This window comes from Ornithodoros turicata, chromosome 1 (genome assembly GCF_037126465.1).
Source record: "Ornithodoros turicata isolate Travis chromosome 1, ASM3712646v1, whole genome shotgun sequence".
In the NCBI taxonomy this organism is placed as follows: Eukaryota; Metazoa; Arthropoda; class Arachnida; order Ixodida; family Argasidae; genus Ornithodoros; species Ornithodoros turicata.
This window is the reverse complement of record NC_088201.1, coordinates 72,493,741-72,520,114: the sequence shown is the minus strand read 5'-3', so window position 1 is coordinate 72,520,114 and position 26,374 is coordinate 72,493,741. Positions and strand designations below refer to the sequence as shown.

Sequence of the window (26,374 nt, the reverse complement as noted above, 5' to 3'; positions counted from 1 at the left end):
CAGACCCACCCCCACTGATGGTACTAACGAGAAAGAACAGAAGAAAGAGAACCCGGCCTACCATGGATCACTTTAATATTGCCACATTGAACATACCAGGAGGTAGCAAAGTCAAATGGTCGAACTAGAATTGAATGCCGAAGAGGAAGATATAAGTATGTACACCATGACGGAAACCCATCTTAGAAACGACGAAGAACCCATGCTCGGACAGAAATGGGCCTGGGTTGGCGTATACATAAAATCTAGTAAATATAAAACTTGCGTAAAAAAAAGCCATATCTTGGCTTTCCAGAACTGTGCTAAAAGTACTTGTCGGAACCTCAGGGCATCAGTTCGAGTCTAGCTACAAGCTCTTTTAGTCGGTCAGTGCCGAGCTCTGGTCGAATGCTGACACTCCCAAACCTCGCTCTCTTGTACTTGTTGCATATTATCTGAAAGTAGTCAAAGGTATGCACAGTGAGGCTCAATGTACTCTTCTCGACGTGGAACACAGTGATTACAGTTGAGCCTGTTTATAACGATATTGACAGGAACGCGAAATCCGATCATTATTATCAGGGTTATCGTTATACAGTAGAGCCCGTTTGTAACGATATTAACAGGAACATGAAATCCGATCCGATCGTAACTATCAGAGTTATCGTTATACAGTCGAGCCCGTTTACAACGAACCTCGCGGTCACGGAAAATGCGTTTGCTATAGCCGAAATTCGTTGTAGCTTAACGTACCTTGAAAAGTGGACGTAAAATGCAGTTGACTGCACGCGCGAGTCACGAAAGCAGTGTGCACTGTTTATTGGGGAAAAAAATCTGCAATACTGGCCTGCCTCAACAATGCCAATCCAATAATTCTCGATGCACGCATCATCGAGTCCCGAGCGTACACCAGATGCTCAAGCGAAGGTATACGTACAGGGTGCTTCACGAATCATGTCATTTGGGGTTTATAAGGAAACGATAGAACGGAAAAATATGCGGTCAACGGCTCCCGTGCGGCAATTAAGTTTGCCATCTTGAAAAAATACTTTTGTCGAATTTCAATTGCAATGAATTAAACTCTGAAATTTGCCTAGTGAACATACCGTTTTTTTTGTTTTTTTTACAGAATCAGGGAGCACGTGGCAAACTTAGTCAAATACACCGGAAGTCGAAATCTCTAATGCTACAGTGAGTGCAAAAAAATGTGAAAATTGGCTTTGTCTGCCGCGCGTATTTCAACAGCGCACAAAATCGTCCGCAAAGATGCGATGAGAGGAGGACATGCCCCTGTCCAGATGACAGACAGAACACTGCCAAAAACAAGAGGAAATGGAATGGAAGAGACATCACGATACTAATAATCTGAGGCTACATGGATTCCCATTGGTACATGGCACTCGTGATTGATCTAGTTTAACCCACGAAGATGTCCCAGATCGATTGAAATCCTTACTAAATTCCATAATACACTGAATATTCCGAAAAAAAATACACGAAGAAACACTGACAATTCTGAGGGAAACAGCAGGTTCTGAGAGACGACAAACTTCACAAAATCTTGGAGAATCGCAGAAATCAAGGCGCTCTAAGCATGACTAAGCATGTACAAGGTAACAGGGAACGCCTCCATGGGGAAAGCGGAAAGAAACGCGAGCCTCGCAAAAGCATCAACTGTCCTCAACCAACGCCACCTGGATACAGAAGTCCTGCTTATTGCCTCCTCCCCCTCCTTTGCTACTTGGATTCGTCTGCCACTGCAATCCGCCGTCCTGGATCTATAGACAAAAGAGTGCAGCACGCTTTCCAGAAAATCAGTCTTGAGAAAGATACGGGACCGTTTTGCGCTTTATTTGCCCACTTAGCACGCGGGGACATCCAATCACTACGCACAGATGACGGTGGTTAGCCTCCATGGCTAAGACCGCTGAAAGCACGTTCGTGATTGGCTACCGCCGTTAAGACACTATCCTGATTGGCTGACTCTTAGTTGTTCGGTCACGACGACGCATAAACGAGCTTTCTCTCTATCTAGGTGGTGTTGCCTCAACGCGTTCCTGGAGCAAAAATACTCCAAAAGCCGGGAGACGACATACCTAGACAAAACAGTAGAGAACTAGAGAAGAAAGTTATTTTGTTATGTTAAGTCGGAGTTCTCTACTTTTTTGTCTAGAGTTCCTGGAGTTTGGCATAGTTGGGCACTAGCTTAGGCAGGAAAGACACTTCGACAAAAGCATTGGTGTGCAACAGAGACTGACGCAGCACTCACGTTCTTGCTACTGGATGAGGCGGACATAACGAGTTGGCATATTTTCCTTGCGAACGGCCCCATCTCTTCCGTCGTGTAGCCGCCATAGTAGGCCAAATCTGCCGTCCATTCGCTGCCATCGACCATTTGCAGTGATAGCCATAGGCTTGTTGCAGCCAGTAGGGAAGGGCGGATGTGAGCCATGCTGTAGTCCGTGGCTGACAGCTCTAGGAGGTACTTGGCCATGGAGTGGACAATGGCAGACACCTGGAATAGAGCAGGACATTCTCGTTAAATTCCGAGTGAGCGCCACGAAGTAACTGGTTATGAGTGGTGTGCAGACATGGACCGATGGGGAGAGGACAGCAGGAAGGAGTGGGGGGGGGGACAGGGGGCCAAGTAGGCATCGTGGGCCGACTTCAAGGGGAACTGTGCTGACAGTTGGGAAAGTCTGCTGGAAGACCCATGTAAAAACTTCGGACCACGACCGCTTACTATACTAGAGAGCGGAAAGCTCCCAGCACCGGGGCAGCAGTTCTGGCAGTCGCCGCTTCGGTATTGGATAGGGTACTATAGCCAGAACTACTCGTTATCACGTGATTTACAGAGACCCTGGCAATGTACGGTGGGTATCCTCTGTATATTAAACAGATTCTCCCAACAGCCTTATTACTATTATTATTATTTTTTCATTTTGAATCGCTTTCATCGACAACCTGACATTGCTTTTCGTACTTGTTTTAATGTAAAGTAGTATACTTCAAGTTAGTCACTGGAATACGGATCTTCAGCACGCAGTTAAACTGAGCATCCCCAAGAAATAATTGGACCTCGCACACACGCACAAAAAAGAGAAAAACATAAGGCATCCTCGCCGGGAACAAACACTGGGCTGAGGAGACATCCTTCGGCCCATAAACTGGAAAGCTGGCAATGTCCGCTTCAATTTTACAGCTACAATGTACTTCCATTTTACACATGCTTCTTCCATAACCGTAATAACCACCATAGTACCAGTACCAATGAAGTAGGAATAAAACCGTACCTTGCCTGCTTTAGAAACACGACGAAGAAAATGCAGAGGCAGTGGCAGACCCAAGCTGAAGTCCAGAGCCTTAAGCATGGCAATCTCTATCGTGAACATGTCCCTCTTTGTAAAGGAATCTTTCGAAATGTAGACATAGTCCACAATATCCGGAGCATTCGTTTCTTCATATTTGGCGGCAATGAACATAGCCGTCGCTCCTATCAGTTGCAGATTACAAGGAGAAACATCTTTAGCCTGGAACGGAATAATGTAACCCTCAGACATGACCAGGAGTGTGTGTGCGCCCATCTGTTTAGTTCCTCTCGCTAAAGGCTTTATCGCTAAAGGCTCGCAAATATCAGAACGGCGAATCCCATAACCGCTTTCAGAGTTCTAACACTGAACTGTAGCCGAACTATATTGTTCGCCTTGCCAATCCAAACATCATTAAAGTTTTTCAGTAACTTTGGATCAGCAAAACCGCAACACAAAAGGGGAAGTAAGAGACAGCAGTGACTACAGAAACAGCATTTTTCTTTCTTTCTCTAAGTTTTGGGATGTTTCAGGTTTGACCCCAAGTGACGACGATAGGAACGTGGGGTTAAAACAATTTTTACTGGGTTTACCTCCAACACACAAGGCTTCATTCTTATTCCACGACGCAAATGAACCAGCGTGATTGCTAGAGAGGAAACGCTTACCACCTGTAAGTATCTGTCTAAAACAGCAATGGCAAGGTAGAGTGTCTCCTGAAGCAGTTGGAAATGTTCTTGCACTTGGACCAACCAGTGTACCAGGACTGAACGCATGGATGCCGTGATTTTCAGCTTGCCCAGAAGGAAGTTGGGCCTGATTGGGTACTTGAGCTGTAAGGGGGAGTTCTTGAATGTCAATAACAATGGAAGTTTGGGAGAGTCGATGACATTAATGATGTACAAAGTGCCTCAAAATTGCACCAAGGTACTAGGCCAAGTACTCACCAACCCAGGTGAAAAAGGTCTGTAATCCAAAGTGGTTTATGAAACAGTTTTCACTTGAAACCACTTTGAACCACTTTGTGCATAAGTGGTTTAAAGGGGAATTTGTTTTATAAACCACTTGGGATTGCAGACCTTTTTCACTTCGAAAGTACATCGCCAATTCAGTTTTGCATGCAAATTCATGGAAAGCAGAATGCAAACCTTCATTTATGTGGTTTTGCTACTTGTAGTGAATGAGGCAACTGAACAAAGAGGGAGAGACAACACAAGCCTCACCATGCCCACGAATCCCACTGCTGGTGTCTTTTCTTTAACAGCCATCATTCGATTGAAGTTTTCTTATATGCGGAAATATAATCAATGTGTTTTTTTTTAAACATTGTAGAATGCATAAATCAAAAGACTGTATACCTTTCAGGCTCTTACATTTACTGAATCATGAAATACTTTAAAGCCAGTCGCAGATCGTGAAATTTGTTACAAACTGCCAGCGGAGAAAAACAATGTAAAAATGCACTAGAATCATGTATTGGGAGAACCGGAGAGACACGCCAAAGTCATATTGCTACCTGTTGCACTGTCATAACTTGTGTTTGTCCATGTCCTTAACTTCTAACTGCAGCCAGCCTGTCAACAATGAACTTTCAGCAAAAATACCCCTTTCGTCGTATTTCCCCGAATTTCATTTACAGTCTCAATTGGGTATTAAATCTTGGTCGGAAAGTACTAGAAAAAAGGACTTCAAGTAATATATTAAGTATATATTAATTAAGTATATATTAATTTGAACTTACAATGATGGAACAAACACCACATTATATTTGGTGTTTGTTCCAGCATCCTAAGTTCAAGTTACGAACCACCTACTGTTCTGTTTCTGCAAAGCAGAAGTGTCTTAACGTTAATTTCTAGTTCAATGTCTATCTAACAGGCATAACCGAGCAGTCCCACTTTGAATTTTAACTTGCTTCGCAGGGGTAGCTTTAAGTTTCCTCACCGGAGAAGTTCACAGTCTTCCACAGCGGAGTAGAGAGCGGGAATGTGTGTGCAGACTTAAGAGCTCTTAGCTACGTCGTCTGCTTTTGCAGAATCTGAAACTATTAAGTTTTGCTGGTTCTTGCAAAAAGTCATTGAAGTACGTAACATCCACCGACGACGTTTACATTTCACATTTAGGCTTATTTATATGACGAAATAAAAGTAGTAATAGTACGAAATAAAGTAGGTTCTAGAACTAGGGTTTCATGAAATATGAAACCGGAGAAGCACTTCAACTCTTTTGATGCAACATCACGGCATTTTTTTTTCCAACGTTTAGACTTTACATGTTTAGACTGATTCTTCTAAAGTTAATTTTTATATGCCCAATGCAAAGGCAGAGTTGCAAGAGTAGAGGCACTTCTCTGCAAATAGCTGTCCGCAGTATCCAGCATTGGAAGTTGCGCACACAGTTCAACACACCTCGAGTTCAGACAGATACTTGTGGACATCTTTTGCGTATTGCGAGCAAAGCTGAACATTGCCACGATCGGGGGCATCAATATCAGTCACTTCAGCAGGAAGCACAGCCGTAGAATAAGACTGTGGCTCGGTTGGTCTCGTGTCTACTTTTTCAACAGGAACCTTGCTGGTTGACGGGATGGAATCCTTAAATGAAATGACAAAATTAGAAAGGAACTAAACAAAATCTTCCATTCTGCAGCCATATTTGTAATTGAATCAAACATGTTAAGACCATTTTGATTTGTTAAGTCTGTCAACAGCATTGAAAACTCGGACACCAATAGAGTGTGAAATGCAATGAGATACTGATGGTCAGACATTAAATACCCAGATTTTTTTTTTCCAAATATGTTGCCAAGCATCCTTCTTGAGTCATAGGTTCCAGAAAGCAACTGGCATATTTGTAGTGTAGGTAGGTCTATTAATTAGGCGTAAAATTAAACTGAAATCATAAACCCTTAAAGGAGCATGGAAGTGACCCCCAAAATATTTGTTTTTCGCTGCGACGTCTTCTGCAACGAATAAAATTAGCTCCTGTGAAAGAACGATGAGCGCAAGTAACCTACATAGCGCGCGCAAGGCTCTGTTCCGCACACCTTTCAAAAAACCCCACATCCAAAGAGCGCATCGGCAAAGCAGAAGACCTCGTGACGTGTCACGGGCTCCGGCATGTGACCAGTGACGTCCAACTGCACAGCCCAAGTATGTATAAGCGGCGTGTGAGCCGAGAAGAAAAAACGAAGAGAAATATGCCCCGAGCAGTTTCTACGTCACGTGGGGCTCGTGTCTCTCGTCCGTAAATTTTATTGCACAGTGACAATACGCCGCAGAGCAAAAATATTTTGCATGGTGATTCCTTGTGGACAGCTTCACAGATGAAGCAGGCTTTCGAGTCGTGTTAAATGTCACTTCCATGCTCCTTTAATAAAGCGTAGCTGAAGGCACCACAAATAACTGTCTTATTTTCCGCTATGCTAATTAATCTATGTCTTCGTCCGTTCGTTAGACACGCCTCTCTTAGTATCTAATCGTTCACGGTATGCCTTATGCTAATACAGTATACCCCAGACTTACAGCGCTATCATGCCGATTGTCCTTGGAAATTGGCTTTGCAGAACTTTCTCTTTGCGTTATCCAACAATTGGCTCGGAAGAGCTGCTCCGGCAGTGCGACAATTTGCGCCAAAGGTTGACCCTGGTGATTAAAGGTATAGGGATCGAACGACTGTTTCAGGGAACCAGACTTTGTACACTCACATCTTTGAGCACAGGGACATTCATGTGTCTAGTTCCGAGTGGTCGCGTCCCAACTTTCAGTCGCTGCAGTGACGCCTTTTTGAAGGTTGCAGCTTCTGAAGTGTCGTCTGAGGAAGAAACCTGTAATGTCAAAGTTGTGTCACTGTAAGGGCTATATGCAAAAGCTCCAGGCAATTTAATCGAAAGTATGGCGGCAACAATGGGCACTATACATAAGAGGCATCATGCATCCATAGAGGGTGGTTGTTGCATAGCGCTTGGTCACACAAATAGCAATGAGAGAGAAGCAAACTTTAAATTATGGCGAATTGCACTGGTCGTACGCAGAAAAGGTTGCATTGGTTTGATGCACTTGTTCGCGGGTCACTTCGGAGCAAGGTGCACCGCGCTTCACTGGCTCTTCGTATGTTCCTACACAGAACCCATACTACGCATAAAACGCATACAGAACCCATACACGAAAATGACCAGTGGAATTTGCTGTTAGAAGCAGTACAGAGACCAACGGCACTCCCCGAAAAGGAATATATAAATAAGTTTATAGCTATGGGCAAATATTTGCAGCCAAGGAAAGCCAACTTCACCAAATATTCTGTTCAAAATCACTGTCAAAAAGTATTTCATAAACAAACTTGGGTGCAGCTTGCTATGCTTCAATTATTTCAATATTGAAGATTTGGGAGTGCACTGGAGACCCCACTGCTGGTGACACAGAGCATGCAACAACTGCTGTGACTTGCTCTGAACAGTCCTTATACATATCCACAGCAGTGACGTAGCAGAAGCAAAACAAAAGGGGGGGTCCACACCCCACCCCCGAAATTGTATCTTTAGTGGTACATTTGGGAGAGGGAGAAATCCTCCTCCTCCTCCTCCATGTAAAGTTCCAGTAGAGCCCCTCCCGAAATATATAGCTAAAAGGAATAACTGGGCCATAGCCTACGCCCCTTCCACAAACACAGTCTGCCGACCACGTTATATTTTGCAGTTTCTGTGCTAATCACTCAAATCACAGCGATAAGTGTCCATACTATGAAGGCAGTTGCCTCAGGACGAGGAGCCGCCGATATTTCGAACAGAGATTGTTCTTCTTCTGGGCACCGTCCCCAACATTGGCATGGTATATAAAGCTGCGTATTGTGGTCAAGCCCACTTCAAAAACGCTCACTGTTGTTTAGCCGTACGTTTGTAAATTTAGCGGAATTTCTCAGTTAAATGTATTTGTGTCGTGGTGGGAAAGCAAACTAGGAGTCCGTGAACCCACTGAAAAAATTGTGAAGAAAAGAAGGAAAAAATGCGAGTGCAGTCATGCTGCTGCGGAAAGTGCCGTGCTCAAGCTCAATTCACGAAACGTTCAATCCACACAGTGTAATAGGACTGGTTCTGGTATTCTTTGGGCAAGGCAAGCTGCCATGGAACCTCACTTAATTATCACTAAACTAGCCTAAGACACCCTTTGTTTAGCGATAAGTTAGGTTAGATTAGTGCGACTGTGCTGCCATGGCCCTATTAATCTAACCTACCTTCTACCTATAATAAGTTATATTAATATGGGACCATGACAGCTTCCTCCCTCCAAATCCGTTTCAATAATGAGGTGAATGGCCACGCCACCCAAAATAATACCCTGGTTTCGTACCACAAATGGCGAAGAAATCAGCAAAAATCACGCTGAACAGCGAAGAAGGAAGAGTTAAGCAGCGCTCGGCGTGCCTTGAAGTGGGCTTGCCCGCATCACACAGAAGTCATAGGTGAAGCCAACTAAATGAGTGCCTGTCGGTGGCTAAAGAGCAACATGCATGCGCCTCGAAATGTTCGCTGTTCACTACATGGGACGGGTTAGATAAGTCTTCAAAATAATCGTCAGTGTAAAAGTATACTGCAACTTATGTGCTAAATGGCATTAGATGGTGCTAGCATAACAGGAATCATCCCTTGTTACAGCATTTCAAAGCGTTACAAAAACGGTGAGGAGCTGAAGTGATACGAAAAAACTTACTATGCTTGTTTCCATCTTGGATCACAAAACTGGCAAGAGTAGACAAGCACCCCGTATTTCTGGCACTGACTTCTACCTCCTGTGCAAACGGATTCTTCTGGTCTCCTTTTAAAATTGCCGCCTCGCGCTGACATCAGATTCCGATTGGCCGAAAAGGATTCATGGATTCATCTCGTGTAACGTATCTATATTTGGTTAAGGATGCTCAAAACTGCTACACAAAATTGCGTAATTATAAAATTGTCCTAAAATGACCTTAGTACCCGGTTGAAGGCACAGATGTCTATTTAGTGCAGGGCAGTTCGTGTCAACGCGCAACTTCGTCGCGCACCCGCGCAAAGTGCTCAGTTTCGGAATCATGTTGCGTCTGTACTGCGGGTTTCTGGAAATTATACCTCTGTCAGATGGGCACATATACGACCTTTAGGGTTACGGCATTAAGAAATGGATACGGCCTTCAGCTCTGGGAAGCTGCGAGACGGTATCCGTGAAGGCATTTTGCCGATGATGTCCACATCGATAAACACATCTGAGAACGTTGAATGTAATGTAGTGAAGTTACATGTTCTTCACACTGAGAGCACACGAAAACAACGTGTGGTTGGTATTTTGAAAATTTTGAAAATACAACAGCAAACTACATTTGCTTTGAAGTGATTTGGACATTTTTTTGAGTGGCGTCCGGCTTTTTGGATGCAGACGACACGGTGCGATCCCGCGTGCAGTGGTTCGAGGGTGTCACTACGAACTGAACCCCTGAACAGACTAGATCAAAAGCGAAGCAAAAGTGCAAACGCGAAAAAAACGAAAAAAAAAAAACGCGAAAAAAAAGGTGACAGAACATTATGCCGCGTAAAAAACATTTTATTTCGAACTGAATTAAATGTGCGAAATCCTGATTATGGCGCTTGGTGACGAGGCTTGGGCAGTTTCGATGGAATGCCGTAAACTGTCTTGCGGGAAAGCCGTTGCTCTTCTATCTCAGTTTTGTTGCAAAGGCCGTATTGCTAGCCGTCTGGCAAGAAGTTAATGGCAGTATGCACTTACGGCCGTCACTGTTAAGGCCATGCATCAAGAAGCCCTAACGATCATCATGGCGGGGCTGAACGACATAAAACGCATGGATCCCGAGCAAATAACGTCGCTTTTGACAGTTAATGTGGCCCAATGGCTCGAAGAACACCCCAAAAACACAGTGTGCATATGCTCTATCCCGTTCACGAAGGAACGAGGCCAGGAAGTCCAGAAAAATATAAAACAAGTAAATAAAAATATGCAAACGGCATGCCACGAAACTCCTAGGATGGTACTCCTCAACAGCTACTACATTATCAGTGGTCTGGAATCATCAGGAATGGTAGATATCCATTTCTCGCCAGAGGGATGCGCAATGGTCGCTCAACATCTCGCACAGAAGATAAGCGATTTTTTAGAGGGAGAAAAGCACACAACACGAAGATATTATGTACGCAACAGGCGTCACGAGAACTACCCGCACCACCACGCCGGGAGAATGCACACACAGGAACACCCGAGAGAGTACTCACGGGATTACCCACGGGAGTACCATTGGGAGTACCCGTGGGAGTACTCGCGGGAACGCCCACAGGAATACCCACGGGGGTACCCATCGCACCCAGGGACACGACCGCGGAGGTGGAGTCCGAGCAGCTGGAATACCCAGCAGACCCACCCCCACTGATGGTACTAACGAGAAAGAACAGAAGAAAGAGAACCCGGCCTACCATGGATCACTTTAATATTGCCACATTGAACATACCAGGAGGTAGCAAAGTCAAATGGTCGAACTAGAATTGAATGCCGAAGAGGAAGATATAAGTATGTACACCATGACGGAAACCCATCTTAGAAACGACGAAGAACCCATGCTCGGACAGAAATGGGCCTGGGTTGGCGTATACATAAAATCTAGTAAATATAAAACTTGCGTAAAAAAAAGCCATATCTTGGCTTTCCAGAACTGTGCTAAAAGTACTTGTCGGAACCTCAGGGCATCAGTTCGAGTCTAGCTACAAGCTCTTTTAGTCGGTCAGTGCCGAGCTCTGGTCGAATGCTGACACTCCCAAACCTCGCTCTCTTGTACTTGTTGCATATTATCTGAAAGTAGTCAAAGGTATGCACAGTGAGGCTCAATGTACTCTTCTCGACGTGGAACACAGTGATTACAGTTGAGCCTGTTTATAACGATATTGACAGGAACGCGAAATCCGATCATTATTATCAGGGTTATCGTTATACAGTAGAGCCCGTTTGTAACGATATTAACAGGAACATGAAATCCGATCCGATCGTAACTATCAGAGTTATCGTTATACAGTCGAGCCCGTTTACAACGAACCTTGCGGTCACGGAGAATGCGTTTGCTATAGCCGAAATTCGTTGTAGCTTAACGTACCTTGAAAAGTGGACGTAAAATGCAGTGGACTGCACGCGCGAGTCACGAAAGCAGTGTGCACTGTTTATTGGGGAAAAAAATCTGCAATACTGGCCTGCCTCAACAATGCCAATCCAATAATTCTCGATGCACGCATCATCGAGTCCCGAGCGTACACCAGATGCTCAAGCGAAGGTATACGTACAGGGTGCTTCACGAATCATGTCATTTGGGGTTTATAAGGAAACGATAGAACGGAAAAATATGCGGTCAACGGCTCCCGTGCGGCAATTAAGTTTGCCATCTTGAAAAAATACTTTTGTCGAATTTCAATTGCAATGAATTAAACTCTGAAATTTGCCTAGTGAACATACCGTTTTTTTTGTTTTTTTTACAGAATCAGGGAGCACGTGGCAAACTTAGTCAAATACACCGGAAGTCGAAATCTCTAATGCTACAGTGAGTGCAAAAAAATGTGAAAATTGGCTTTGTCTGCCGCGCGTATTTCAACAGCGCACAAAATCGTCCGCAAAGATGCGATGAGAGGAGGACATGCCCCTGTCCAGATGACAGACAGAACACTGCCAAAAACAAGAGGAAATGGAATGGAAGAGACATCACGATACTAATAATCTGAGGCTACATGGATTCCCATTGGTACATGGCACTCGTGATTGATCTAGTTTAACCCACGAAGATGTCCCAGATCGATTGAAATCCTTACTAAATTCCATAATACACTGAATATTCCGAAAAAAAATACACGAAGAAACACTGACAATTCTGAGGGAAACAGCAGGTTCTGAGAGACGACAAACTTCACAAAATCTTGGAGAATCGCAGAAATCAAGGCGCTCTAAGCATGACTAAGCATGTACAAGGTAACAGGGAACGCCTCCATGGGGAAAGCGGAAAGAAACGCGAGCCTCGCAAAAGCATCAACTGTCCTCAACCAACGCCACCTGGATACAGAAGTCCTGCTTATTGCCTCCTCCCCCTCCTTTGCTACTTGGATTCGTCTGCCACTGCAATCCGCCGTCCTGGATCTATAGACAAAAGAGTGCAGCACGCTTTCCAGAAAATCAGTCTTGAGAAAGATACGGGACCGTTTTGCGCTTTATTTGCCCACTTAGCACGCGGGGACATCCAATCACTACGCACAGATGACGGTGGTTAGCCTCCACGGCTAAGACCGCTGAAAGCACGTTCGTGATTGGCTACCGCCGTTAAGACACTATCCTGATTGGCTGACTCTTAGTTGTTCGGTCACGACGACGCATAAACGAGCTTTCTCTCTATCTAGGTGGTGTTGCCTCAACGCGTTCCTGGAGCAAAAATACTCCAAAAGCCGGGAGACGACATACCTAGACAAAACAGTAGAGAACTAGAGAAGAAAGTTATTTTGTTATGTTAAGTCGGAGTTCTCTACTTTTTTGTCTAGAGTTCCTGGAGTTTGGCATAGTTGGGCACTAGCTTAGGCAGGAAAGACACTTCGACAAAAGCATTGGTGTGCAACAGAGACTGACGCAGCACTCACGTTCTTGCTACTGGATGAGGCGGACATAACGAGTTGGCATATTTTCCTTGCGAACGGCCCCATCTCTTCCGTCGTGTAGCCGCCATAGTAGGCCAAATCTGCCGTCCATTCGCTGCCATCGACCATTTGCAGTGATAGCCATAGGCTTGTTGCAGCCAGTAGGGAAGGGCGGATGTGAGCCATGCTGTAGTCCGTGGCTGACAGCTCTAGGAGGTACTTGGCCATGGAGTGGACAATGGCAGACACCTGGAATAGAACAGGACATTCTCGTTAAATTCCGAGTGAGCGCCACGAAGTAACTGGTTATGAGTGGTGTGCAGACATGGACCGATGGGGAGAGGACAGCAGGAAGGAGTGGGGGGGGGGGACAGGGGGCCAAGTAGGCATCGTGGGCCGACTTCAAGGGGAACTGTGCTGACAGTTGGGAAAGACCCATGTAAAAACTTCGGACCACGACCGCTTACTATACTAGAGAGCGGAAAGCTCCCAGCACCGGGGCAGCAGTTCTGGCAGTCGCCGCTTCGGTATTGGATAGGGTACTATAGCCAGAACTACTCGTTATCACGTGATTTACAGAGACCCTGGCAATGTACGGTGGGTATCCTCTGTATATTAAACAGATTCTCCCAACAGCCTTATTACTATTATTATTATTTTTTCATTTTGAATCGCTTTCATCGACAACCTGACATTGCTTTTCGTACTTGTTTTAATGTAAAGTAGTATACTTCAAGTTAGTCACTGGAATACGGATCTTCAGCACGCAGTTAAACTGAGCATCCCCAAGAAATAATTGGACCTCGCACACACGCACAAAAAAGAGAAAAACATAAGGCATCCTCGCCGGGAACAAACACTGGGCTGAGGAGACATCCTTCGGCCCATAAACTGGAAAGCTGGCAATGTCCGCTTCAATTCTACAGCTACAATGTACTTCCATTTTACACATGCTTCTTCCATAACCGTAATAACCACCATAGTACCAGTACCAATGAAGTAGGAATAAAACCGTACCTTGCCTGCTTTAGAAACACGACGAAGAAAATGCAGAGGCAGTGGCAGACCCAAGCTGAAGTCCAGAGCCTTAAGCATGGCAATCTCTATCGTGAACATGTCCCTCTTTGTAAAGGAATCTTTCGAAATGTAGACATAGTCCACAATATCCGGAGCATTCGTTTCTTCATATTTGGCGGCAATGAACATAGCCGTCGCTCCTATCAGTTGCAGATTACAAGGAGAAACATCTTTAGCCTGGAACGGAATAATGTAACCCTCAGACATGACCAGGAGTGTGTGTGCGCCCATCTGTTTAGTTCCTCTCGCTAAAGGCTTTATCGCTAAAGGCTCGCAAATATCAGAACGGCGAATCCCATAACCGCTTTCAGAGTTCTAACACTGAACTGTAGCCGAACTATATTGTTCGCCTTGCCAATCCAAACATCATTAAAGTTTTTCAGTAACTTTGGATCAGCAAAACCGCAACACAAAAGGGGAAGTAAGAGACAGCAGTGACTACAGAAACAGCATTTTTCTTTCTTTCTCTAAGTTTTGGGATGTTTCAGGTTTGACCCCAAGTGACGACGATAGGAACGTGGGGTTAAAACAATTTTTACTGGGTTTACCTCCAACACACAAGGCTTCATTCTTATTCCACGACGCAAATGAACCAGCGTGATTGCTAGAGAGGAAACGCTTACCACCTGTAAGTATCTGTCTAAAACAGCAATGGCAAGGTAGAGTGTCTCCTGAAGCAGTTGGAAATGTTCTTGCACTTGGACCAACCAGTGTACCAGGACTGAACGCATGGATGCCGTGATTTTCAGCTTGCCCAGAAGGAAGTTGGGCCTGATTGGGTACTTGAGCTGTAAGGGGGAGTTCTTGAATGTCAATAACAATGGAAATTTGGGAGAGTCGATGACATTAATGATGTACAAAGTGCCTCAAAATTGCACCAAGGTACTAGGCCAAGTACTCACCAACCCAGGTGAAAAAGGTCTGTAATCCAAAGTGGTTTATGAAACAGTTTTCACTTGAAACCACTTTGAACCACTTTGTGCATAAGTGGTTTAAAGGGGAATTTGTTTTATAAACCACTTGGGATTGCAGACCTTTTTCCCTTCGAAAGTACATCGCCAATTCAGTTTTGCATGCAAATTCATGGAAAGCACAATGCAAACCTTCATTTATGTGGTTTTGCTACTTGTAGTGAATGAGGCAACTGAACAAAGAGGGAGAGACAACACAAGCCTCACCATGCCCACGAATCCCACTGCTGGTGTCTTTTCTTTAACAGCCATCATTCGATTGAAGTTTTCTTATATGCGGAAATATAATCAATGTGTTTTTTTTAAACATTGTAGAATGCATAAATCAAAAGACTGTATACCTTTCAGGCTCTTACATTTACTGAATCATGAAATACTTTAAAGCCAGTCGCAGATCGTGAAATTTGTTACAAACTGCCAGCGGAGAAAAACAATGTAAAAATGCACTAGAATCATGTATTGGGAGAACCGGAGAGACACGCCAAAGTCATATTGCTACCTGTTGCACTGTCATAACTTGTGTTTGTCCATGTCCTTAACTTCTAACTGCAGCCAGCCTGTCAACAATGAACTTTCAGCAAAAATACCCCTTTCGTCGTATTTCCCCGAATTTCATTTACAGTCTCAATTGGGTATTAAATCTTGGTCGGAAAGTACTAGAAAAAAGGACTTCAAGTAATATATTAAGTATATATTAGTTAAGTATATATTAATTTGAACTTACAATGATGGAACAAACACCACATTATATTTGGTGTTTGTTCCAGCATCCTAAGTTCAAGTTACGAACCACCTACTGTTCTGTTTCTGCAAAGCAGAAGTGTCTTAACGTTAATTTCTAGTTCAATGTCTATCTAACAGGCATAACCGAGCAGTCCCACTTTGAATTTTAACTTGCTTCGCAGGGGTAGCTTTAAGTTTCCTCACCGGAGAAGTTCACAGTCTTCCACAGCGGAGTAGAGAGCGGGAATGTGTGTGCAGACTTAAGAGCTCTTAGCTACGTCGTCTGCTTTTGCAGAATCTGAAACTATTAAGTTTTGCTGGTTCTTGCAAAAAGTCATTGAAGTACGTAACATCCACCGACGACGTTTACATTTCACATTTAGGCTTATTTATATGACGAAATAAAAGTAGTAATAGTACGAAATAAAGTAGGTTCTAGAACTAGGGTTTCATGAAATATGAAACCGGAGAAGCACTTCAACTCTTTTGATGCAACATCACGGCATTTTTTTTTCCAACGTTTAGACTTTACATGTTTAGACTGATTCTTCTAAAGTTAATTTTTATATGCCCAATGCAAAGGCAGAGTTGCAAGAGTAGAGGCACTTCTCTGCAAATAGCTGTCCGCAGTATCCAGCATTGGAAGTTGCGCACACAGTTCAACACACCTCGAGTTCAGACAGATACTTGTGGACATCTTTTGCGTATTGCGAGCAAAGCTGAACATTGCCACGATCGGGGGCATCAATATCAGTCACTTCAGCAGGAAGCACAGCCGTAGAATAAGACTGTGGCTCGGTTGGTCTCGTGTCTACTTTTTCAACAGGAACCTTGCTGGTTGACGGGATGGAATCCTTAAATGAAATGACAAAATTAGAAAGGAACTAAACAAAATCTTCCATTCTGCAGCCATATTTGTAATTGAATCAAACATGTTAAGACCATTTTGATTTGTTAAGTCTGTCAACAGCATTGAAAACTCGGACACCAATAGAGTGTGAAATGCAATGAGATACTGATGGTCAGACATTAAATACCCAGATTTTTTTTTTCCAAATATGTTGCCAAGCATCCTTCTTGAGTCATAGGTTCCAGAAAGCAACTGGCATATTTGTAGTGTAGGTAGGTCTATTAATTAGGCGTAAAATTAAACTGAAATCATAAACCCTTAAAGGAGCATGGAAGTGACCCCCAAAATATTTGTTTTTCGCTGCGACGTCTTCTGCAACGAATAAAATTAGCTCCTGTGAAAGAACGATGAGCGCAAGTAACCTACATAGCGCGCGCAAGGCTCTGTTCCGCACACCTTTCAAAAAACCCCACATCCAAGGAGCGCATCGGCAAAGCAGAAGACCTCGTGACGTGTCACGGGCTCCGGCATGTGACCAGTGACGTCCAACTGCACAGCCCAAGTATGTATAAGCGGCGTGTGAGCCGAGAAGAAAAAACGAAGAGAAATATGCCCCGAGCAGTTTCTACGTCACGTGGGGCTCGTGTCTCTCGTCCGTAAATTTTATTGCACAGTGACAATACGCCGCAGAGCAAAAATATTTTGCATGGTGATTCCTTGTGGACAGCTTCACAGATGAAGCAGGCTTTCGAGTCGTGTTAAATGTCACTTCCATGCTCCTTTAATAAAGCGTAGCTGAAGGCACCACAAATAACTGTCTTATTTTCCGCTATGCTAATTAATCTATGTCTTCGTCCGTTCGTTAGACACGCCTCTCTTAGTATCTAATCGTTCACGGTATGCCTTATGCTAATACAGTATACCCCAGACTTACAGCGCTATCATGCCGATTGTCCTTGGAAATTGGCTTTGCAGAACTTTCTCTTTGCGTTATCCAACAATTGGCTCGGAAGAGCTGCTCCGGCAGTGCGACAATTTGCGCCAAAGGTTGACCCTGGTGATTAAAGGTATAGGGATCGAACGACTGTTTCAGGGAACCAGACTTTGTACACTCACATCTTTGAGCACAGGGACATTCATGTGTCTAGTTCCGAGTGGTCGCGTCCCAACTTTCAGTCGCTGCAGTGACGCCTTTTTGAAGGTTGCAGCTTCTGAAGTGTCGTCTGAGGAAGAAACCTGTAATGTCAAAGTTGTGTCACTGTAAGGGCTATATGCAAAAGCTCCAGGCAATTTAATCGAAAGTATGGCGGCAACAATGGGCACTATACATAAGAGGCATCATGCATCCATAGAGGGTGGTTGTTGCATAGCGCTTGGTCACACAAATAGCAATGAGAGAGAAGCAAACTTTAAATTATGGCGAATTGCACTGGTCGTACGCAGAAAAGGTTGCATTGGTTTGATGCACTTGTTCGCGGGTCACTTCGGAGCAAGGTGCACCGCGCTTCACTGGCTCTTCGTATGTTCCTACACAGAACCCATACTACGCATAAAACGCATACAGAACCCATACACGAAAATGACCAGTGGAATTTGCTGTTAGAAGCAGTACAGAGACCAACGGCACTCCCCGAAAAGGAATATATAAATAAGTTTATAGCTATGGGCAAATATTTGCAGCCAAGGAAAGCCAACTTCACCAAATATTCTGTTCAAAATCACTGTCAAAAAGTATTTCATAAACAAACTTGGGTGCAGCTTGCTATGCTTCAATTATTTCAATATTGAAGATTTGGGAGTGCACTGGAGACCCCACTGCTGGTGACACAGAGCATGCAACAACTGCTGTGACTTGCTCTGAACAGTCCTTATACATATCCACAGCAGTGACGTAGCAGAAGCAAAACAAAAGGGGGGGTCCACACCCCACCCCCGAAATTGTATCTTTAGTGGTACATTTGGGAGAGGGAGAAATCCTCCTCCTCCTCCTCCATGTAAAGTTCCAGTAGAGCCCCTCCCGAAATATATAGCTAAAAGGAATAACTGGGCCATAGCCTACGCCCCTTCCACAAACACAGTCTGCCGACCACGTTATATTTTGCAGTTTCTGTGCTAATCACTCAAATCACAGCGATAAGTGTCCATACTATGAAGGCAGTTGCCTCAGGACGAGGAGCCGCCGATATTTCGAACAGAGATTGTTCTTCTTCTGGGCACCGTCCCCAACATTGGCATGGTATATAAAGCTGCGTATTGTGGTCAAGCCCACTTCAAAAACGCTCACTGTTGTTTAGCCGTACGTTTGTAAATTTAGCGGAATTTCTCAGTTAAATGTATTTGTGTCGTGGTGGGAAAGCAAACTAGGAGTCCGTGAACCCACTGAAAAAATTGTGAAGAAAAGAAGGAAAAAATGCGAGTGCAGTCATGCTGCTGCGGAAAGTGCCGTGCTCAAGCTCAATTCACGAAACGTTCAATCCACACAGTGTAATAGGACTGGTTCTGGTATTCTTTGGGCAAGGCAAGCTGCCATGGAACCTCACTTAATTATCACTAAACTAGCCTAAGACACCCTTTGTTTAGCGATAAGTTAGGTTAGATTAGTGCGACTGTGCTGCCATGGCCCTATTAATCTAACCTACCTTCTACCTATAATAAGTTATATTAATATGGGACCATGACAGCTTCCTCCCTCCAAATCCGTTTCAATAATGAGGTGAATGGCCACGCCACCCAAAATAATACCCTGGTTTCGTACCACAAATGGCGAAGAAATCAGCAAAAATCACGCTGAACAGCGAAGAAGGAAGAGTTAAGCAGCGCTCGGCGTGCCTTGAAGTGGGCTTGCCCGCATCACACAGAAGTCATAGGTGAAGCCAACTAAATGAGTGCCTGTCGGTGGCTAAAGAGCAACATGCATGCGCCTCGAAATGTTCGCTGTTCACTACATGGGACGGGTTAGATAAGTCTTCAAAATAATCGTCAGTGTAAAAGTATACTGCAACTTATGTGCTAAATGGCATTAGATGGTGCTAGCATAACAGGAATCATCCCTTGTTACAGCATTTCAAAGCGTTACAAAAACGGTGAGGAGCTGAAGTGATACGAAAAAACTTACTATGCTTGTTTCCATCTTGGATCACAAAACTGGCAAGAGTAGACAAGCACCCCGTATTTCTGGCACTGACTTCTACCTCCTGTGCAAACGGATTCTTCTGGTCTCCTTTTAAAATTGCCGCCTCGCGCTGACATCAGATTCCGATTGGCCGAAAAGGATTCATGGATTCATCTCGTGTAACGTATCTATATTTGGTTAAGGATGCTCAAAACTGCTACACAAAATTGCGTAATTATAAAATTGTCCTAAAATGACCTTAGTACCCGGTTGAAGGCACAGATGTCTATTTAGTGCAGGGCAGTTCGTGTCAACGCGCAACTTCGTCGCGCACCCGCGCAAAGTGCTCAGTTTCGGAATCATGTTGCGTCTGTACTGCGGGTTTCTGGAAATTATACCTCTGTCAGATGGGCACATATACGACCTTTAGGGTTACGGCATTAAGAAATGGATACGGCCTTCAGCTCTGGGAAGCTGCGAGACGGTATCCGTGAAGGCATTTTGCCGATGATGTCCACATCGATAAACACATCTGAGAACGTTGAATGTAATGTAGTGAAGTTACATGTTCTTCACACTGAGAGCACACGAAAACAACGTGTGGTTGGTATTTTGAAAATTTTGAAAATACAACAGCAAACTACATTTGCTTTGAAGTGATTTGGACATTTTTTTGAGTGGCGTCCGGCTTTTTGGATGCAGACGACACGGTGCGATCCCGCGTGCAGTGGTTCGAGGGTGTCACTACGAACTGAACCCCTGAACAGACTAGATCAAAAGCGAAGCAAAAGTGCAAACGCGAAAAAAACGAAAAAAAAAAAACGCGAAAAAAAAGGTGACAGAACATTATGCCGCGTAAAAAACATTTTATTTCGAACTGAATTAAATGTGCGAAATCCTGATTATGGCGCTTGGTGACGAGGCTTGGGCAGTTTCGATGGAATGCCGTAAACTGTCTTGCGGGAAAGCCGTTGCTCTTCTATCTCAGTTTTGTTGCAAAGGCCGTATTGCTAGCCGTCTGGCAAGAAGTTAATGGCAGTATGCACTTACGGCCGTCACTGTTAAGGCCATGCATCAAGAAGCCCTAACGATCATCATGGCGGGGCTGAACGACATAAAACGCATGGATCCCGAGCAAATAACGTCGCTTTTGACAGTTAATGTGGCCCAATGGCTCGAAGAACACCCCAAAAACACAGTGTGCATATGCTCTATCCCGTTCACGAAGGAACGAGGCCAGGAAGTCCAGAAAAATATAAAACAAGTAAATAAAAATATGCAAACGGCATGCCACGAAACTCCTAGGATGGTACTCCTCAACAGCTACTACATTATCAGTGGTCTGGAATCATCAGGAATGGTAGATATCCATTTCTCGCCAGAGGGATGCGCAATGGTCGCTCAACATCTCGCACAGAAGATAAGCGATTTTTTAGAGGGAGAAAAGCACACAACACGAAGATATTATGTACGCAACAGGCGTCACGAGAACTACCCGCACCACCACGCCGGGAGAATGCACACACAGGAACACCCGAGAGAGTACTCACGGGATTACCCACGGGAGTACCATTGGGAGTACCCGTGGGAGTACTCGCGGGAACGCCCACAGGAATACCCACGGGGGTACCCATCGCACCCAGGGACACGACCGCAGAGGTGGAGTCCGAGCAGCTGGAATACCCAGCAGACCCACCCCCACTGATGGTACTAACGAGAAAGAACAGAAGAAAGAGAACCCGGCCTACCATGGATCACTTTAATATTGCCACATTGAACATACCAGGAGGTAGCAAAGTCAAATGGTCGAACTAGAATTGAATGCCGAAGAGGAAGATATAAGTATGTACACCATGACGGAAACCCATCTTAGAAACGACGAAGAACCCATGCTCGGACAGAAATGGGCCTGGGTTGGCGTATACATAAAATCTAGTAAATATAAAACTTGCGTAAAAAAAAGCCATATCTTGGCTTTCCAGAACTGTGCTAAAAGTACTTGTCGGAACCTCAGGGCATCAGTTCGAGTCTAGCTACAAGCTCTTTTAGTCGGTCAGTGCCGAGCTCTGGTCGAATGCTGACACTCCCAAACCTCGCTCTCTTGTACTTGTTGCATATTATCTGAAAGTAGTCAAAGGTATGCACAGTGAGGCTCAATGTACTCTTCTCGACGTGGAACACAGTGATTACAGTTGAGCCTGTTTATAACGATATTGACAGGAACGCGAAATCCGATCATTATTATCAGGGTTATCGTTATACAGTAGAGCCCGTTTGTAACGATATTAACAGGAACATGAAATCCGATCCGATCGTAACTATCAGAGTTATCGTTATACAGTCGAGCCCGTTTACAACGAACCTCGCGGTCACGGAAAATGCGTTTGCTATAGCCGAAATTCGTTGTAGCTTAACGTACCTTGAAAAGTGGACGTAAAATGCAGTTGACTGCACGCGCGAGTCACGAAAGCAGTGTGCACTGTTTATTGGGAAAAAAAATCTGCAATACTAGCCTGCCTCAACAATGCCAATCCAATAATTCTCGATGCACGCATCATCGAGTCCCGAGCGTACACCAGATGCTCAAACGAAGGTATACGTACAGGGTGCTTCACGAATCATGTCATTTGGGGTTTATAAGGAAACGATAGAACGGAAAAATATGCGGTCAACGGCTCCCGTGCGGCAATTAAGTTTGCCATCTTGAAAAAATACTTTTGTCGAATTTCAATTGCAATGAATTAAACTCTGAAATTTGCCTAGTCAACATACCGTTTTTCTTTTTTTTTACAGAATCAGGGAGCCCGTGGCAAACTTAGTCGAATACACCGGAAGTCGAAATCTCTAATGCTACAGTGAGTGCAAAAAAATGTGAAAATTGGCTTTGTCTGCCGCGCGTATTTCAACAGCGCACAAAATCGTCCGCAAAGATGCGATGAGAGGAGGACATGCCCCTGTCCAGATGACAGACAGAACACTGCCAAAAACAAGAGGAAATGGAATGGAAGAGACATCACGATACTAATAATCTGAGGCTACATGGATTCCCATTGGTACATGGCACTCGTGATTGATCTAGTTTAACCCACGAAGATGTCCCAGATCGATTGAAATCCTTACTAAATTCCATAATACACTGAATATTCCGAAAAAAAATACACGAAAAAACACTGACAATTCTGAGGGAAACAGCAGGTTCTGAGAGACGACAAACTTCACAAAATCTTGGAGAATCGCAGAAATCAAGGCGCTCTAAGCATGACTAAGCATGTACAAGGTAACAGGGAACGCCTCCATGGGGAAAGCGGAAAGAAACGCGAGCCGATGGAACGAGCTGATGGAATTCGATGGAATGCGTAAACTGTCTTGCGGGAAAGCCGTTGCTCTTCTATCTCAGTTTTGTTGCAAAGGCCGTATTGCTAGCCGTCTGGCAAGAAGTTAATGGCAGTATGCACTTACGGCCGTCACTGTTAAGGCCATGCATCAAGAAGCCCTAACGATCATCATGGCGGGGCTGAACGACATAAAACGCATGGATCCCGAGCAAATAACGTCGCTTTTGACAGTTAATGTGGCCCAATGGCTCGAAGAACACCCCAAAAACACAGTGTGCATATGCTCTATCCCGTTCACGAAGGAACGAGGCCAGGAAGTCCAGAAAAATATAAAACAAGTAAATAAAAATATGCAAACGGCATGCCACGAAACTCCTAGGATGGTACTCCTCAACAGCTACTACATTATCAGTGGTCTGGAATCATCAGGAATGGTAGATATCCATTTCTCGCCAGAGGGATGCGCAATGGTCGCTCAACATCTCGCACAGAAGATAAGCGATTTTTTAGAGGGAGAAAAGCACACAACACGAAGATATTATGTACGCAACAGGCGTCACGAGAACTACCCGCACCACGACGCCGGGAGAATGCACACACAGGAACACCCGAGAGAGTACTCACGGGATTACCCACGGGAGTACCATTGGGAGTACCCGTGGGAGTACTCGCGGGAACGCCCACAGGAATACCCACGGGGGTACCCATCGCACCCAGGGACGCGACCGCAGAGGTGGAGTCCGAGCAGCTGGAATACCCAGCAGACCCACCCCCACTGATGGTACTAACGAGAAAGAACAGAAGAAAGAGAACCCGGCCTACCATGGATCACTTTAATATTGCCACGTTGAACATACAAGGAGGTAGCAAAGTCAAATGGTCGAACTAGAATTGAATGCCGAAGAGGAAGATATAAGCATGTACACCATGACGGAAACCCATCTTAGAAACGACGAAGAACCCATGCTCGGACAGAAATGGGCCTGGGTTGGCGTATACATATGGAGTGACTTTTTCGGGTTAAACCCGATTCCGCCCGGTTGTTCCCCCCGAACTGACCTCCGACAAATTCGGGTTAAACACGATTTCTCCCCGAATTCCAGTCACTATGAAATCCTCAAGTGACGTTTCCACTGAAGACGAACAAAGGTGGCCACGTATAACACATGTAAGAATGGGTCGCTTACGTTCCCAGCAATACACCCATGTGGTCAACACTGTCTATGCCTTCGGGGATTACCGCTGGGAGGTCACGATCCCGCAAAAGAACAAAAAAAAAAAGATTAGGAAATGACTTAATAGACAAGAGGAGAAACAAACACACCCGATAACACCCGAAGGCACAATGGACCATTTCCATATTCGCGTCGCCCCTGGCGACAGAATGTCGAACGTCGTGTCTTTCCCCTCAATAATGGTGACACTTTTCGGACTGGTACGTTGCGTGGGAAAGTATAAGCAAGAGAAGATTGGAAGAAGAATGCGGAAAGAGTGAAAGCGCATTGTACTCATTACCAGACCTCAAACGCCCGCGTAACCTTCAAACCGATTATCTCCCCACAATGAACATGACAGTCGCCCGCAGGTGGGTCCATAGCGATGTTTTCCTCTCAAAGATGGCGGACACAGGGGCTGGGCATGCGCATACGCGTTGTCGGAAAAGGTCCATTATCGCCCGATTTCTCCCTGAATTATAGATTTTAAAATAGCGCCCGGTTTTTACCCCCCGAATCTGTGAAAGGTATAAAAGACACTCCCTACCTATACAGGCAACAAGGCAAGAAAAAAGGAGGCGAGATAGGCATCATGTATAACAGAGAAAACATAGAATTAATCTCCATCAAGAAATGTTTTGAGCACATGTGGGCGCAGCTCAAGATATCCCAGAAACATGTAATCAACATTGGGGTGGTATACATGGCTACAGCAGGCGAAGCAGAAACATGGAACCAGCCTATCTGTGATTGCATCATAGCGCAAATAAATAAAAACTCCCCGAAACCCCCATAATGTTACTGGGCGATATGTGCACTGGGGAGGTAAATGGCGATAAAGACAGTTCAAAGTGACTAGAGGTAGAGTGAATAAGTCATAAAAAGGCTAAATAGCAAGGCTTGTCGTGAAAGCTCCAACATCGAAGTATCACAAGTCCAGTTGCAACAGCAAGTTTGAAGCAGTCAACCAGGTAAGTGGGCAGAGTGCATTACTGGTTTACTTATTTATTTATTTCAAAAACACAAGGCATTGCAGCCAAAGGAATACTGAAGGTTGTTGAATATGATCAACCTTGACAATATCTTTCGCAGATGAGGCCTGGCTGTCACCTTCTCTGTATATTCCTTGGCAAGGTGCTATAGTCCGATACTGCCGTAGCACTGCCAACAGACTAGGAGAACCTGCGAACAAACAAAGCCAAGCAAAGACAAACGGCCAAACCCCAGCGGAAGTGACCAGGAAGCAGCACACGGGAAACTACCTAGCGGCAGCCAAGTTCTTTGTGTCTTAGTGATTTTTTCCCTTTCATTCTATTTCCTTCCTTTCGTTTCTTTTACTTTTCGCCTGTGGCACCTCAAGGTGCCTGCCCTGTGTCGAAAGGAATTAGGCGAACCTGAACCTGAGGATCTCCTTTATTTCTCTCTTTTCCTCAATGTTCTTGCAATCATTATTTCAATTTCGTAATTCCTTTTCCCTATCTATGTACATATCTTCTACCCTTCCTCAATTTCCTCTCTATCTATGCACATATTTTATGTCTAGCTCCTGTGCCTTCATTTTGAAGACTGCCCTGCATCAAAAGGGACTACTCTACTAGGACGACATTCCTTTAGACTGAGATGCGACAGCAAATGGCATGGTTTGCACATGAACTAGCACCACTGGTCTCAAAATTCTACTATCCTGCTCAGTGGCGTAGCCACGGGGGGGGTAGGGGGGGGGGGGCTCTAGCCTCCCCTACCTGCCACGGACCGACCCACGCAAATCGTGCAAATTTGAGGAGAAAATAATGTGTGTGTGTGGGGGGGGGGGACCAGTGTGGTCATCGCAAAAGTGCTTGCAGTTTATGGCGTCTATCTAAGCATCAAATGGTTTTCAAAGTATGAGCTTTTCAAAATACTCCCAACCACCTCATTGGTCATGGCAGTGTATACATGTAATCATATTGTGTACGTCCAACTCAACACTTCTTATCCGTATTTTGCAGTGTGCATAAGTATGTGCGTGTTGTCGCACGCAGGATCAGCAGGGGGGAGTGGGGCGTGTTTTCGTGGCGAGCCGCCCCTACCTTGGAGGTCTGGCTACGCCACTGATCCTGCTTCAGATGACGTCAATTCTCACCTTCTCACCTATATCCCCTGGTGTAGAAAAAGTAATAGTATATGGTTTC

The 26,374-nt window shown here is 44.7% G+C and overlaps 2 protein-coding genes across 2 annotated transcripts; both read right to left on the bottom strand.

Moving 5' to 3' along the window:
* Nucleotides 1-58: 58 nt before the first annotated feature.
* On the bottom strand, nt 59-9,099 carry LOC135400642 (G2/mitotic-specific cyclin-B-like). The gene is made up of 8 exons (XM_064632475.1): nt 8,993-9,099; nt 6,994-7,113; nt 6,812-6,931; nt 5,696-5,881; nt 3,956-4,120; nt 3,273-3,509; nt 2,249-2,494; nt 59-434 (listed from the first exon to the last, which is right to left on the bottom strand). Exons 1-8 carry the CDS (start codon nt 9,005-9,007, stop codon nt 324-326), a joined length of 1,200 nt encoding a protein of 399 aa, XP_064488545.1. The 5' UTR covers nt 9,008-9,099; the 3' UTR covers nt 59-323.
* Nucleotides 9,100-10,734: 1,635 nt separating this feature from the next.
* Nucleotides 10,735-19,764, bottom strand: LOC135400634 (G2/mitotic-specific cyclin-B-like). Its single transcript, XM_064632467.1, has 8 exons — nt 19,658-19,764; nt 17,659-17,778; nt 17,477-17,596; nt 16,361-16,546; nt 14,622-14,786; nt 13,939-14,175; nt 12,925-13,170; nt 10,735-11,110 (listed from the first exon to the last, which is right to left on the bottom strand). The coding sequence occupies exons 1-8, from the start codon at nt 19,670-19,672 to the stop codon at nt 11,000-11,002; spliced, it is 1,200 nt and encodes a 399-aa protein (XP_064488537.1). The 5' UTR covers nt 19,673-19,764; the 3' UTR covers nt 10,735-10,999.
* Nucleotides 19,765-26,374: the final 6,610 nt, after the last annotated feature.